General features: G+C 38.7%; 1 protein-coding gene across 1 annotated transcript in view; it reads left to right on the top strand.

Moving 5' to 3' along the window:
- LOC134877470 (carbonic anhydrase-related protein 10-like) overlaps window positions 1-15,632 on the top strand; it is a 97,991-nt gene extending 82,359 nt beyond the window's left edge. Inside the window, exons 5-9 of the mRNA XM_063902975.1 lie at window positions 1,337-1,432; window positions 1,786-1,858; window positions 3,799-3,953; window positions 8,670-8,844; window positions 14,930-15,632. Coding sequence (XP_063759045.1) covers window positions 1,337-1,432; window positions 1,786-1,858; window positions 3,799-3,953; window positions 8,670-8,844; window positions 14,930-14,952 — 522 coding nt within the window. The 3' untranslated portion in view covers window positions 14,953-15,632. The remainder of the gene's footprint in view (window positions 1-1,336; window positions 1,433-1,785; window positions 1,859-3,798; window positions 3,954-8,669; window positions 8,845-14,929) is intronic.
- Window positions 15,633-15,885: the final 253 nt, after the last annotated feature.

Below are 15,885 nucleotides of genomic sequence, written 5' to 3' on the forward strand. Positions count from 1 at the left end.
ACACTGATACACTGATACACACACATCGAAGGGAGTCTAGAGGGGAAGGGGCTCAAATGGTATGTATAGGCAAAACAAGGGGCTTGATTTCATTTCAACGTTGGAGGACTACACATAAGGTCTAGGAATTCCACGAGGAACATTTGAGCATCAAACGCTCACAAAAGTTGTGCAGGAGTCCAAAAACCTGGAAATGAGTTCGCATTTAGCACTTCCTGTTCACTTCTCTAGTTAAGGTTTCTTTTTAATGAGGTCAGACTCAGAAATAAGTGTTTTGTCTTCGAAATAAAATATAGTAAATCAGTAAAGGTCAGTAAACACCCCACCGGTGAATGTCTAAAGCTTCTTCATTTCATAAAAGGGCGCTTACGGATTCAATGAGACACTAAATGTAATCACGCCAAACATTAGCCGCCTATAGGTTAGCAGTGGTGATGTGATATCTAGTGATATAGTCTGTTTATAGTTATAACGTTAGCTTTTTAATCCTGCTGACCACAATTACTCTTTAAAAAATCCTAAATGTGTTTTAAATAAGCAGTAATTATCATGCTGAACAAAATGTGTACGTATGCTAACCATGAGTTTGCCACACATCTTACTTTCTGTAATAATTCAACATTTGAATTGCTCCGTAATATATGGTTCTTTATTTTAAAAGGTATTGTAACATTGTAAAAATGCTAATAATTCCCATTTTTTAAAATGTACTACTCATCGGATTGTTTTTAATGTAACTGTACTGTTTGTTTGTTTGTTTGTTTGTTTGTTTTGTATCCTTATTCCTGTGCGCCCCAAACCTGCTCAAAGACATCCGTAGGTACTTTTGCAATCAGTGGGGTATTTACAATTCATTTGCATGTGAAAGAAGAAGAAACCTTCAGCTCACACCCCACGAATGAATGTCACTGTCAGTATGTCAGAGAGCTCATACACCATGTGTCACTGAGGCAACCATCCTTTGAGTTACACACAGTGGTTCACACAATCGGATGAGTCAAGGCTTCCTAGCCAGCACTGCAGAAGCTTCCAGCCTCGCGCTCTCCTCCAAACACTGATAGGAATATTTGTATGCTTTTTACTTCTGGTAATTGCATTTACTTAGTTGAAGTTTTAAAAATGTCTATGGCTTATGACAGCTCATCTTGGAGCTTTGGGATGTCATGATGGACAGTCTTTTTTTTTTTGCCTTTAAATGAATAGCATTTATAGATATCGGAACTGAAATCAAACTGGAAAATATGAATTAGTTGCAGTCCTGCTTCAGGTTAAGGCTTAGGGTTAGAGTAATTAACTTAAGTCGGGCTTGTAATGCTTTCTTGTATCTATCTTTCAGGTCCAGCTGATCCATTATAACCAGGATCTGTATGCCAACTACACGGAGGCAGCTAAGAGCCCCCATGGTATCGCTGTTGTCTCCATCTTCATAAAGGTCAGTGTGGACTTCTGGGAGTACAGTGAAACACAATATACAGTTAATTGAATGGTTTGATTAATACATGTTCTCACAGCTGTGGATAAATAATGTATTATTTATTATTACACTTACACAAGAGTTGCAGCACAGTAAACAAAAGTGTGTGTGTGTGTGTGTGTGTGTGTGTGTGTGTGTGTGTGTGTGTGTGTGTGTGTGTGTGTGTGTGTGTGTGTGTGTGTGTGTGTGTGTGTGTGTGTGTGTGTGTGTGTGTGTGTGTGTGTGTGTCTGTGTGTATATGCATGGGTGTGTGTGCTGTACTGTAGTCTGTGATGAATATTTGATTGCCCTTTCCCTTCGTCATCTCTTAGCTCTCTGAAAACTCCAATGCCTTCCTCAACCGCATGCTCAACAGAGACACCATCACCAGAATCAACTATAAACGTAAGACGCACACACTCTTTCTCTCGCACACACACACATACACATGCAGTCTCCACCAGTGTTATGTCCCTAGACACGCAATTCTTATGGCTGTAGACCATTGTTCTATCTCCTTTGCCAAAAAAAAACTGCTGTCTATAAGGAGTATATGTTTTCATTCCATAATGCTTGTTTGTTTGTGCAGTCGCATCTGAGAAGGGTTGTTAACATATTAAAATTAAAGCAATGTTTGGTAGAGAGTAAGGACATGGGCAAAGGATTTTCGGGGCTTTTTTAGAGTGGGAGTGAATGCAGGAATTTCTTAAACGATTTCAGAAGAGATGACATTTTTTGAACATTTTCATTATTTGGAAGTCAGCTTGACAACGGCCATATTTTAATCATACAAAGGTAATGACTTGTGCCAAGTATTCAGCTGCACGGACTGTGTGTCATCACACTGCACTCTGTCCTGACACTTCTGACAAATCAGAGGCTGCAGATTCATCATTATGTGTCCTACTGCCTGCAGATCACTACAGGAGATGTGAAGCAGCTGTGGAAAACTGTAAAAAGGACTCAAGTTATCCTATAAATCCATGCAGACTGTGTTCCTACTTAATACCAAATTCAATTAAGCTGATCTAAACACATTGAAAGGCTCAAAATGTATTATACAAGTTGTGTTTATGGGCCTTTGAGGATGATTGCAGTACTTTTGTTACAAGTATTTTGTTTATAAAAGCAACAAATGACTGCCTTTGCACCAGAAACAAAAAATAAAAGCCCCAAGAGTGGGCTAGCACGTTTAGCATGCTAACAGGCTCACATTTGATAGTAATTACCATAGCGTAGCTGAGCCAAAGGGGAATGTTGGTTCCTCAGGGATGGAGTTATGAAATTACATTTAAATTCAAGCAATGATGACGTTAAATTAAATGTTAGCGGATTGTCAAAGTTATTAAATTCAAAATGAGTGTCTGAACCTGGTGTCACGGCATTAAACGTATCATTGATGAGGTATTTCAATCAAAATAACAAATGTCAATTACACGGTGGCGCTGAAGATAGAGTAAGGGGATCCATTTAGTCTTTTGATTTTATCCTCTAAAGACCTTTAATGTCTGTGTACAAAATTGCATGACATCCATCCAAAATAGTTGGTGAGATATTGAAGGTTTCACCAAAGTGATGGACCGACTGAATGAATGACAGAATATTTCCATCACTGGAGCCCCGCAGCTAGCATCGCTAAAAACTTTTGAAGTGTAATGCACGCTAATCTTCTCTTTTTTTGAAGATAGTTCATTCCCAATCATTTAGTCAACACTTTACTTTACATACTGTTACACAACAGCACTCAAACACACACAAGTTCCCCGCTGCTTCCCTACAGCAAGACTGCATTCTTAATTTCATACAAATCAGTGTTACATTGCCAAAATCTGTTTTCCAACCTCTGCTGTGAAGAAACAGCCCTCCAGAGAATCCCTTCTTGTTAATGGGGCTAAACATAGCAGAGTTAGGCAACCACTCAGACACACAGAAACTTGTTTCTGTGAAGTAGGAGGACGTTACATTGGGATGTACTTTTTTGGGGACGTACAGTAACCTAAACCACGAACATGGTATTAACCTCAAAGTTGATATAAAGTGTTTCCATAAATTGTAGGTAAGTCTCCACAAAATGACTGTATGAACATATTTTTGTTCCTAATTAATATAACACACTCACTGCTACAATACATTTATGTTTTTTTTAGGCAAATCATTCCTTGTAATTGCTCTAAACATTAGAGATTCATATCCTCATGCAATATTCTACATATAACACACACACACACACACACTTCTCCTTTTTTCCCTTTGACAGTTCTTTCCTGCTAATGGGTCTGAACATAACGGACTTTCGCACAACACACTGAATAGCCTTAACACTCTTCCCCTCTCTCCCTCTGTAGATGATGCGTTCTTATTAATGGGCCTGAACATAGGCGACCTTTACCCCGACACCACGCGTTACATCACCTACGAGGGCTCCATCACCATCCCTCCCTGCTATGAGACTTCCACGTGGATACTCATCAACAAGCCTGTCTACGTGACACAGATGCAGGTATGTGCCTGTACAACAAGCAGAACAGGCATGGGGGGAAAAAAGGAAATACAGTTGATTGGGGTAGAAATGTCTGAATAAATGTTTGACCCTACAGTCAGGGGGTCACAGGTCTTTTTGGAACCTTGGCTGCTGCTGCTAAGGACTAAGCCAAAGGACATGTAACGTGACCTTTAATTTCCCTGTTTGGCATAGTTCCCAGCTTTGAATTCAGCACAATTGATGTATAAAGAGAACTGGATACAGCTTCGGAGCCGGGGCCCCGTAAATTGCTATGTGTTGCTCATTGGCGCATGAAGGCAAAATGGCCTGAAGTACAAAAATACCCGGATGATCCCTGGATCTGGGCCTATAGACCTCTCATTTTCCAATCAAACCTGTTGTGTCAAATCTCGGCTCATTAAAATAATGAAGTGAAATAACTTTAGATTTGGCTAACCACTTTTAGGACCTAAATATTTAAATAAGCGCTCTTCCAGTGTTCGTACTAGGGATTTTAATATCCTGGATAAGAAAATGCTGAATTTCAGACGTCTCAATTTAAGTCAATGGGACAAAGTATTTATGGCCCAATGACGTCAAGTCGTCACTGACACAGAAGTTGTAGTACCACTGTTTGGCCACTACGGAAATGTGTTTCAACGGCTGGCTTACTTTCTGGGGACTCAGTCGGGAACCACAGTTTTGGTCGGCAAAGCTACATGCTGGTCGCAAAGCAATCTTGTTTTTAAAGGGTATAAGAGAACTTTAAAAAAGTATACTAACACAGTTGGCCTAGGCTTAGGATTTCCTTCATTATGTATAAACAACTAAATGACATTTATTTGGATAAACATATACATTTTGTTTTAATTCTCATCTAAATAAAGGGGGGCATTGTGGGTGCAGTATTTTTAGACTTAAAGAAGGCCTTTGACACTGTCAATCATGAAGTTCTTTTGTCCAAACTTTCTTACTTTAATTTCTCTGGGGATGCCATCACATGGATGAAATCATATTAACTGACAGAAAGCAAAGTACATGCATAAATAACACTCGGTCTACATGCCTAAGCTGTAAAATAGGTGTCCCTCAAGGATCTATACTGGGCCCTCTTTTTTCAGTCTATACATCAATGACCTGCCCACAGTCTGTCCATCAGTGCACATACAAATGTATGCAGATGACACTGTCCTCTATGTGCATGCTAAAAATAAACAACAAGCCGCACACCAACTGACTGAAGCCATGGGCCATGTATCCAACTGGCTACCAATTCATGCTTACACCTGAACATAAGCAAAACTGTTTGTATGTATTTTTCAAAACAATCTACTGTGTCTCATAACCCTGCTGTCCTTAAACAAGAGAAGGTCAGAGTGGTGCCTGACTTTAAATATTTGGGAATCATCCTAGACTCGCAACTCTCATTTCAAAAGCATGCAAAAAAGGTGGCCAATACTGGCAAATTTAACCTGGCAAATGTTAAGCACATAAGACCATACCTGCCAATGAAGGCAGCAAAGCTCTTCTTGCATGCAATGCGCTTCTCTCATTTTTCTCACTGCTTAACTCGCTGGTCGCAAGATAATAAAACAACTTTGCAACCAATTGAATCTCTCTATAAGCAAGCACTAAAAACACTGGACAGTAAGGCAAATAGTTATCACCATTGTCTTATAGTGAAAAAGCATAACTTGTTTAACTTTGAAAACTTTATACATTTCTCCAATGCCTGTCTCATCTTTAAGGTACTTCATGGGCTTGCTCCACCCCCACTGCACCAATTCATAAAAGAGAAAGATAATGTCAATAGAGTAACCAGATCAACCGCCAGAGGGGACTGCGTAGTGCAGTACAGACAAAGCAAGTTTGGACACATAGCCTTCTCAATTAGAGCCACCAATTATTGGAATAGTCTGCCCAATGAATTAAGGGAGTGTAACAGCCTTACAACTCAAAATCATATCTGTAACCACATACCAAATGCTTAAAGCCAAAGTAAAGTTGTTCTTCTCTTTCCCTCCTTTCTTTATTCCACTGTAACCTACTGTATGCTGTAACTTTTATGTGGAGGGTGTAGTGAGAGGCGTGCATTGTCTGTGTCTGTTTGAGGGTGTGTTTATGTCTTTTTAATTATGGTTTTATTTGTTATCAGTTTATTTATATTTATATCTTAGGGTGTATTTTAAGATCTGGCTAGGGACAACAGATGGAAATTAGCATAGCAGCTAACTCTGGCTTATTTACAGCAACTTGTCTGTTAATCAGTGAGCACTGTCCCTACCAACTAAATAAATAAATACATCTCTTTATGTAGCACTTAAACTGGTTTGGCTTATAATATTTCTATTATTTCAAGCTAATTTTAGTGCATGATTCTTGCTGTTCTGAAATTGTATGCTCATGGTTGATTGCACCTATTATAAGTCGCTTTGAAGAGAAGAGTCAGTTTGCAGTATAAACAACCATAAAGCGAATAGAACAATGGCAAAGCATCAGGGAGAAGAAAACTGAAAAAAGAAGCCTATGAAAAATGTAGGATTGCAAAAATGTTAAAAGAATACATAAAACAGTCAGAGTTATAAAATAAAAAAATCCCAAAAATAACAGGAAAACGAATCTCTAATGCAATATCTACAGGAAAGATGCTGTTTTGAATTTCAGAGATTCAATGCATTGAATGTAATATGAAATATCCATAAAATATGTTGTTGGTGAGGGGTCGTGATGGAAAGAAGAAGGGTCCCTTGCGGAAACAGGTTGGGCCCCACTGGTTGAGATAAAAGAGGCTGTGTTGTAACAGAGGTGTAATGAAATGCAGTGCATATACACAGAGCAGAAAAATAATCAAAATGCCTCTGAGTACTCTCCAAGGTCCCCGAAAAATCTCATCTGTGTCTTTTTGATAGCAGTAAGGATGGAAGAGATTTAGTAGGTGTTGTGAAAAAGTCCAAATCTGCAGACACAGTGAAACAGCGGAAAACGTGGACCATATTTCTGACCAGAAAGGTTATTTATGTCACTGAAGAGCAGCAAGATGGACAAAATTTAAATCTGTGCTCTTCAAATCAGGAAGCTCACCTTCAAAGTGCTACACATGACCTGCATGCATCAATGTAATCAACTCCCACACACCATCTGCCATTTATGCTCCCCTTATTTACTTTGATCTCAACCCTCTCCCTCACTCTCCCTTTCTTCCTCATTCCCCGTTTCTCTCTCCCCTCTCTTTAAAGTTTTCTTTTCAATCATCATTTGTCTTTTTCTTCATTATATTTGCTCCACCTGCTAATTTTCTCGGTTTTGTTCCTTATACCTGTCCCTTTTAAAAGTACTTTGTTACAAGTGAAATTGCTTCATTCACAATGTTACTCAAGTGAAAGTACAAAAGTATCGGCATCAAAAGTACTCCAAAAGTAAAAGTACTGCCAATGCGTAACGGCCCATTTCAGAATCGTATATATATTGAGTTACTATTATAATTATTCATGTGTTTTTATCACAACTAGTAAATGTAGAGCTGATATCAACAACATTATATGTATTTTTTCTTTATTATTTGCCCTACTTTACTTGTCTGTCTGTGTGTCTGTGTGTCTGTCTGTCTGTCTGTCTGTCTGTCTGTCTGTCTGTCTGTGTCCATGTAAAGCGGCCTTGGGTCCCTTGAAAGGCACTATAAAAATGTAATTTATTATTAGTATTGTTATATATAACAATATATGTCAAAGTTAATTAAATAATGTATTTATATTTTGTATTTGCTAAGAATATTAAACCTAAAAAGTAACTAGTAACAAAACATTGAGCTGTCATTTTGTGATGTATTCATGTGCAATTTCAATATTTAGTAGGTGAAGTCACATTTAATAGCAGTAACGCTCACACAGGCATAGAGGGCAGCTCTGGGTCCTTTGGGTGAAACGCTGTAAAGACAGCCTGCAGTGATGTGCTTTTTTTTGTAAATAGATAAGCTAATGTGCTGATTAGAAGTAGTATAAAAGTATTGACACGATTGAACATTGTATTTGAAACTAACAAACTAGCCGTAATATATATAATATATTTGTGTTATTTTATAGTATTTTTTTGCGTGTTTAATATCGAGCGTGCAATGTGAAGCATGCGTCACCTGCTAGCTTGGACTAATACCTGGAGTGTAACCACCTTTAACTGTAGTGAGTTGTGCATATGTGCTGAAGGGTGTCAGTATATGTGTTTAGCAGGTTAAATGTACAGTAAGTAGACTTTTGGTATTTTGTGTGTTATGTAACTTGAAAATGGAAACAAATGTTAATGCAGAGACATCATTAGACGAGTCTATGCAGCCTCATGCAGTGATGTACTTTTGCTTTTGTTTGTTACAGCATGAACGACTGGAGTAAACAATTTAGTTTTGAACTTATGTACGCTTGGGAGTTCGTTTTATGTCCAAGTGTGCAACAGAAATGGAGTTAAAGGTACAATATTGGCTTCTAAAATAAGTAGAAGTATAAAGTAGCATAAACTGAGAATACTCGTGTGCCTCAAAGTGTACCTTGAGTACAGTTCTTTACTGTTCTAACTGTACTGTATTACTATCCATCACTATAGATTAAGGTTCATCAGCTTCCTTTTCTACTTTTCTGATTCTTATTTAGTTATTTAATGTACTTATTTTTTGACTGTATTTCGTTTAGTTGTGAAAGCACTTAAACCATATCATTTCCTAACTGCTCCACCCGCTCCCCTCCCCAGATGCACTCCCTGCGCCTCCTGAGCCAGAACGAGCCCTACAAGATCTTCCTGAGTATGAGCGACAACACTCGGCCTGCCCAGCCTCTGCTGCAGCGCTGCATCCGGACCAACATCAACTTCAGCAAGCAGGGCCGCGACTGCCCCAACAACCGCGCCCTCCGCCCACAGTACAGAGGTAATATGGAGGTGGGAAAGAAGTCGTGTTGTTTTGGCTTAAAATAATCACTCTGAAATGTACGCCAGAAATACTTTCCACCCCTTTAAAGATACTTAGTGCAGTTCTACACCAGTGTTTCCGTCAAAAAGTCTGAATAGATGGTTGCCACCATCTGCTCTCATTGATGCCACAAGCGCACCAAGATGCCATCTCTTTGAGAACAGGGCTCAGAGAGCTGCCCTAGTGGCGCACCGGAACGACGCACCAGGAACTTTTTTTTCTGAGAAGAAATAGTATATTTGCAATTCTATAGGGGTCGTGCACATGTTGCTTTTTTGCGTGCTCAAAACCAGTTTTGTGATGCACATCTATTACTCGGGGGCTGTGCTCTCTCTACAGCTGGATCCTGTTCTTGCAGTTCTTGGAAATAAAGCAGTGGTTTCAAAAAAACACAATGGTCGACATGCTGAAGTGAAGTCCATTGATATGAAACATAATGCAGACCCAGATACATTACCAAACACCACTCAGAATAAGATATACATTAGTATACTATGACGTACTTTAGCGCGCCTCAAGTCTTGGCGCCACTTTGCTGCCTAACTCGCCTCAACAGAGTTACAGGCAGGGGTGTAGTGCTGCCGGAGCATAGGTGCGCTCCGGTACTTGGAAAAATAGCAATACACCCCTGGTTAAAGGTAAAAACACAATCACCAAAAAAAAAATGTAGTGAAGATAAAGAGGGTAGAAGAAGAAACATGAAAGATCAAAGTCCCTGGACTCTGTATCGTTCATCCTCTCTTCTCCTTTATCACGCTTAAATACAGCTTCAGTTGTCAGAAATCAATCCGTTTCCAGCAGCCTCCTTGTTCTCCAGTACTCTGAATTTCCACCACAAGTAGCAGCAGGGAAATATATTAATATGTAAATGGTCTGAATCTCAAATAGGTTTCGGTGTGTTGTTAGTGACTGAGGCAAGGCAGTGCAAGGTCCTTATAAGTGCAGAAATACAGCTGATCATTAAATCTGCCTCAGGCGGAGAGGGAAGGTTGACTGAGCATGGCTCCGTGTCAGCAGCCTCTTGACAAGGTGGGAAAAAAAAGAGGCTGAGACACATGGAAATAAAAAGATATGTGTGGGAGTGTATCGTCTGTTTGTGCAGATTTAAAACTGGGGGTGCGTGGGTGAGCTTGTTGGCGTTTAAGGAAAACGGTGCATCATACAGTGTGGGAGTCCTCGTCTCCTCTCAGTGCTCTCCAAATATCTCTTTTAGTATTGATCCATTCAAACCCAGCATGCTCCCCACAACATCAATCATACTGCGTGGTCTCTGCTTTTAACAATATGAATGTGTAATGTATCTTTGTCTGAATAATGTGTTTTTCATGATTTTCTTTACTGTAGTACAAAATGTTAGAAAATTGTGAAAAATCCACCCAAGTTACTCAAGGTTCAAGGGTTTTTATAGTCAGATGCACATTAGCTACAGTGTAGTTATGGCAAAAAATCTTAGACCTTGAGCTCCTCCAACCATGCAGCATATTATAAAAGGACATAAGACAATAATAAAATATAGATAATAATATAAAACAAGAAATTAGTGGAAAACGAAACAGAGTTCAAGGTATAGTAACATAGTGCAGGTATTTGGTTAGACTAGTCTATAAGTAGTGCAGATGAAGTATTTACTGTACATGTCAGAAAAATAAATAAACACAATAAGCAAAATTGTGGATGGAATGTTGAAAGTTGAAAGTCCAAGATGTCTTTAAATATCATATTGTCAGTCCCAAACCCCAATTTACTTGGCTGAATATGGAATTAAACAAAAGAAAGCCAAAAAACCACCATACTTAAATACTTGAAACTGTTTTTAAGCGAATATTGGAATAGTTTTCCGTATTTTCTCTGCCGAGAGCAGCTAGGAAAGCTTATGGAAAACTAACAACTCAAAGTATCCAATTAATGGACACAAATATATTGTTACAAATATTGTTTAGCTCTCTGTTCTTTTAAACTTCCTGTGGGCGTCCTCGTCTCCTCTCAGTGCTCTCCAAATATAGTTTTTTAGTATTGATCCGCTCAAACCCAGCGTGCTCCCCAAAACATCAATCGGATTGCGTTGCTTCTACTTTCCTTTTGATAATAACTTGTTACAATACAGAACCCCAACAGAAGTGCGTGCTTTTATGGTCAAGAGCAGAGAGCAGCGTGTCAAAAGTTGCCTGAATCCAATCTGAGCCGACAGTGTTCTCAAAAGAAAAGAAGTGTGATAAAGAACAAACAAAGTCCTTCAGGATATTTGCAGTATTAAAAGGTGTACTTATTAAGGGTGAGACTTTGATGTAGAAAGGTTCAGGTTTATCACATGCTCTGGTTACAGCGGGATTCTAAAGCTAATATTTAATGTCAGTTGTTACTTTATAATAATATCAATATTGTTAATATTTCTGTGCAGAGAAAGCAGTAGCTTCAAACTATTCTTAAACATAAAAGCATTCTCTTGAATTCTCTGTAACGCTTCTTTTCCGCACTGACTCACCGGTAATAATACTCTTTTATTGATTTGTGGCGGTATTCCCCCAGCTGCTCTCAAATAAATAAATCCTTATCATAAATTCCCTCTCATAGCAATGCAGATAACAATGCACGTTAAGGAAACTGCTGAACAATACATCACAATGCAACATGTAATTTTGTATATAAATATCAGTCAAATTCATATTTTTTTTCTGAAATCATTGGGTAACAGTTGTTTGCTCATTTTCAATGACAACTTTTAATTGTAAAATAAATACAATACATGTTTGGGATGTTATAACTTGATTGGTGCACATTTGGTCGTGAATACTTGATGTTATTCAGAAAGACTTTCAAGCTAGTAGCTAGTTGAGATTGGTGCAGAAATTAGTCCTAAACTCTGGAAATGAGCCAGCTTTTTTGCACTTTCAGGGCTCTCTCATCTCTTAGTTAATGTGTTTTTGTATGAGTCTTTGGATTCTGAAATAAGATCTGCGGTAGATATAGGCTTATGAGATTTATTCATATCCAGTGGTCCCCAACCTTTTTTATGCCACGGACTGGTTTCATAATATATAAAAGATAAAATGATACGACCAGCATAAAAACAAACATGGAGCAGGGCTGGGCGATAAATCGCAAATACTTGTATTGTGAACAGCGAGTATAACCTTTCTCGTAATTGTTTTAATAATTTTAATTTTAATCAATAAAAATTGCTTTGGCATTTCGCTCCTCCTGCTGTCTCCCACAGCTCACTCCCTCTCCCAGACACACACAACACCTCTCCCATAAAGGCTACGTCACATACACTCTCTGCCTATCAGCAGCAGGAGCTACCTTGGACGGTGCTGGTTAAAATGAATGTGTTTAAAATGTGTGCTCCACTCGTGGGAAATGCCGCTGCATATTAAATCAAGCGCTCCCTGAACTTACAGCCAGAAAGCATCTAGTGTTAGAGGTTTGACTTCACTTTTAGGGCGCCATTACTGCGGATCTTTTACAGGATACAGTTTGTGTACTTGGTGAAACTGGCTCCACTACACTAAAAACTGAAACGTTGACTTTATTTAAATGTATTATGTCAACAGATTTCACATAACTGTATTAGGTTAGTTGAAGGCAATAATATTAAGTTCAATAGGTTCAACTTAATATTAGTGCTTTCAACTAACCTGATGAAGTCAGGTGAAATCTGTTGACATAATACATATAAATAAAATCAACGTTTCAGTTTTTTCATGTGTACGACCGGGGGCATGTGTGTCTGCAAAGAGCCGTTCAAATATAGGGGCAAAGGGACACAATCACACCCGAAGTGTGTTATTTATGTCCAGTCCACTCCATCATCACTGCAAGAAAACCCCCGCTTCACAAAGATATAGGATGTTGGAAATGGGAGCAGGTTTTCAGTGCTTTTTTGGCAATCTCAGGATATTCTGCTTTGATTTTAATCAAGAACACCGGCAGAGTTGTTGGTAATTGAGGCCACCTGTGTGGTGAACTCTTAAATAAAGCAACCCTGAGCTGTGTTTCCGATCAGTGGATAACCCTCACCTCCAGACCAAGCCAGCAAGCATTGCTGCATTCTCCGTGGAGGTTATGATGGCAGCTGATCAAGCATCGGGCCACAGAGCTGGAAAAACATTGAAATAAAATGACGACTGATGTACGGCCAAATTATGGAAGCACCCAGGTACAGAGGAACCAAGCGTCATACTCTGGAGAAAAGATGCAGGAGACAGGAAGCAGAGTGCAGCAGTGATAAAAGGGTCCCAGGTGGGACATAAAGAGTTCTTTTCAATATCTCTCTCTCCTTCTCAGGCTTATTCACTCTGAATTTCTCTTTAGTTTCAGTCTATTCTGCTCTTTTCTCTTCATTAGCAGCAACATTGGGCACTGGTGAAGTTTGATTTGATAAATAAAAGAGTTTTGTGTTAAAAGTTGCATTTAAACATCACAGCAAATGCCCTGCTCTGTTAAATCCCTTCAGAGTATTACTTCAGCATCACAATGACCATTTTCTTTACCTGATTTTTTTCGTATTGTAATTGTGTTCATTAAATTCTGTCCATCTTAGTGCTCTTCTTCAGTTTTTCACCCATATGAATGTTTTACAAAGACCAGAGGGTGTATTCTGTATAGATGTTAACTTACTTAGTTTATTATTCTTTCTTTATTGAGCTTCTTTCATTCTGAAATTCAGGTCAAATGTATGAGACGCATTAGTATCTCACACAGGCATTTTAAATTGGTCAAAAATTGATTTAGCATCCCCAATAATCCACAAAACCAGCCCAATGTTCTCCAAATCCACCAAGCAGTTGTGGAAATAGTGTCCTTTTAGGCTAGAATGTCAATTCATGTAAAACATTATCCTGCTTATTACTTGGCCACATAGTACACATAAATAAACCAACGACTTGAAAAAATGAATTACAAATACCTGTATCATAATTCTTCTGCTGAAAAAAAATGGTGTACCAAGGCTGAAAGTGACAGCAGCTCTGATCGAGATGTTCTGTAACTGTCCAAGTCTTTTCCACTAACAAGTCCTTAAACACTGCAGAGCCCATACTTCCTGTCTGTCCGCTTCTGCTGTTCCTGTTAGTGTTTACTTCCTGTCTGTCTTCTTCTGCTGTTCCCATTAGTGTTTACTTCCTGTCTGTCTTCTTCTGCTGTTCCCATTAGTGTTTACTTCCTGTCTGTCTTCTTCTGCTGTTCCTGTTAGTGTTTACTTCCTTTTTTTCTTTTCTTCTCTGGAGACAGCTTAGCTATCATGAATCAAACTTTCATGATCTCCATAAATAAATTAAAATATATATATTCAAAAAGTATTCCCTGCTGTTTGTCGATAAATGAAAACAAATGTTTTGCTTACGTTTAATGGACTAGACTTCTTTCTGTGGATTGATATGAGTGCACATAATCCATTGATTCTCCTTAGCACGCGGTCACGTAATGTTAAGCAGTGTGTTAGCGAGTATTCACAATCTCTGAAATGTCCAAATGTACCAATCATGATCGAGTATTCCACTTAGCCGTGTAAAAATGCTCATTAATGCAATGTATGCCAATTACGAAAATTGCCAAACATATGCAAATTAGTATTGGACAGTTCTTAATTGCTGTTGACCCCTATTTTATATTTCTAACATTTCCAGGTTCACAGTAGTGCTTTATATACTGGCAAATAGACTTCGTCTTAAATGAACTGCTTACAGACACTGCTTATGACAATAAAACCTTTGAATCTTGAAACTTGTAAAAGCCCCTTGAGGTAACTGTGTCATTTGTTTGGAATATATTGGTTGTCAACAGCACTCAGTAAAATGCATTGTAGTCGCTGACATAGTTTGACATACTTTTCTCACTTTTCCACCCTGATAACCTGCTTGGATTTAGTAAAAAAGTTTGGAATTTGCATAGATTTAGTCCTTTTTCTGCATACCTTTGTCTCTCATTATCCTTTCTTTCTTTGTTTCACAACTTCTAAAACCTGAGGCGCCCCTTTGTTGTGTGTTTTATTCCACTCTGCTTATCCTCTGAGTGCTAATTATCCTCCTTCTCCTCTCTTCCTCAGTGAATCAGTGGCTCCTGAAGTAGAAGATAAAAAGATGTCAAGCTGCAGCGCCACAAGAGGAACGGCACAATTCATTCAAGTCTATTTCTCACTGCCAAACCGAACTGGGCCTGCTGTTTGACCTTAACTGAATGGGAAGCAGAAATGTTGCGCTGTGCTCAAGAAAGCTCGACAAACTCAGCTAAGCTTTCTGAACTTCAAACCATCCTAGCGAAGGACAGATCAAACCAAGACTCTGACGTCTACTGTGTTTTTGTTTGTTGTGTTATCTTGCAAAGACTAAAGATTTAAAGACTCAACTCATATTCAGAGGGATGGATGTTATCTGAAGACCAAATTACGTCCATTCAAATTCTGCCGACATAAGTCAATTGTGAAAATGATCATCCATTGACTGAGGGAATTATCACATTTCCATTGGTGGACTGAATCCCCAGCAACAAGCACTCTGCTGCGGTGCGATGAGAGATATAAAAATGTGATGGCTCTGATATGAAATAGCAACTAAAGAAGTACATTTTCAAAGAGAATGTGAAATGTGTGAATCAGGTTACACGGCTGAAGGGGGAGAAACACAGGGAGAGACTGTTACTCTGATATTTGTACGGACAGATGGATGTTACTGGAGATTAGAAAAGGATAAGTCACTCGTTTTGCATGATTTTAAAATACTTCACTTGTGTTTAAGATATTACATTAAAAAGTGGTGAAAAACAGCTGGCATCAGGTTTGTGTTTTGCACGGCAACATGAAGCGCAAACCTTCGCACTACAACTACAACAGCCAAAAATATTAAGCCTAATTTCAATCTTACTACAAATCAAAAAGTGTATGTGTGGTTATGGGTTGCAAATTAAGGAAAATTATTCTGACCGATAGTGGACCCATGTATTAAAGGTCTCCTATTATGCTATATTTGAACAATATATTGTAGGGCAATATCTATACAAAACTTG

Source organism: Eleginops maclovinus, chromosome 16 (assembly GCF_036324505.1).
Source record: "Eleginops maclovinus isolate JMC-PN-2008 ecotype Puerto Natales chromosome 16, JC_Emac_rtc_rv5, whole genome shotgun sequence".
NCBI classification, from domain to species: domain Eukaryota; kingdom Metazoa; phylum Chordata; class Actinopteri; order Perciformes; family Eleginopidae; genus Eleginops; species Eleginops maclovinus.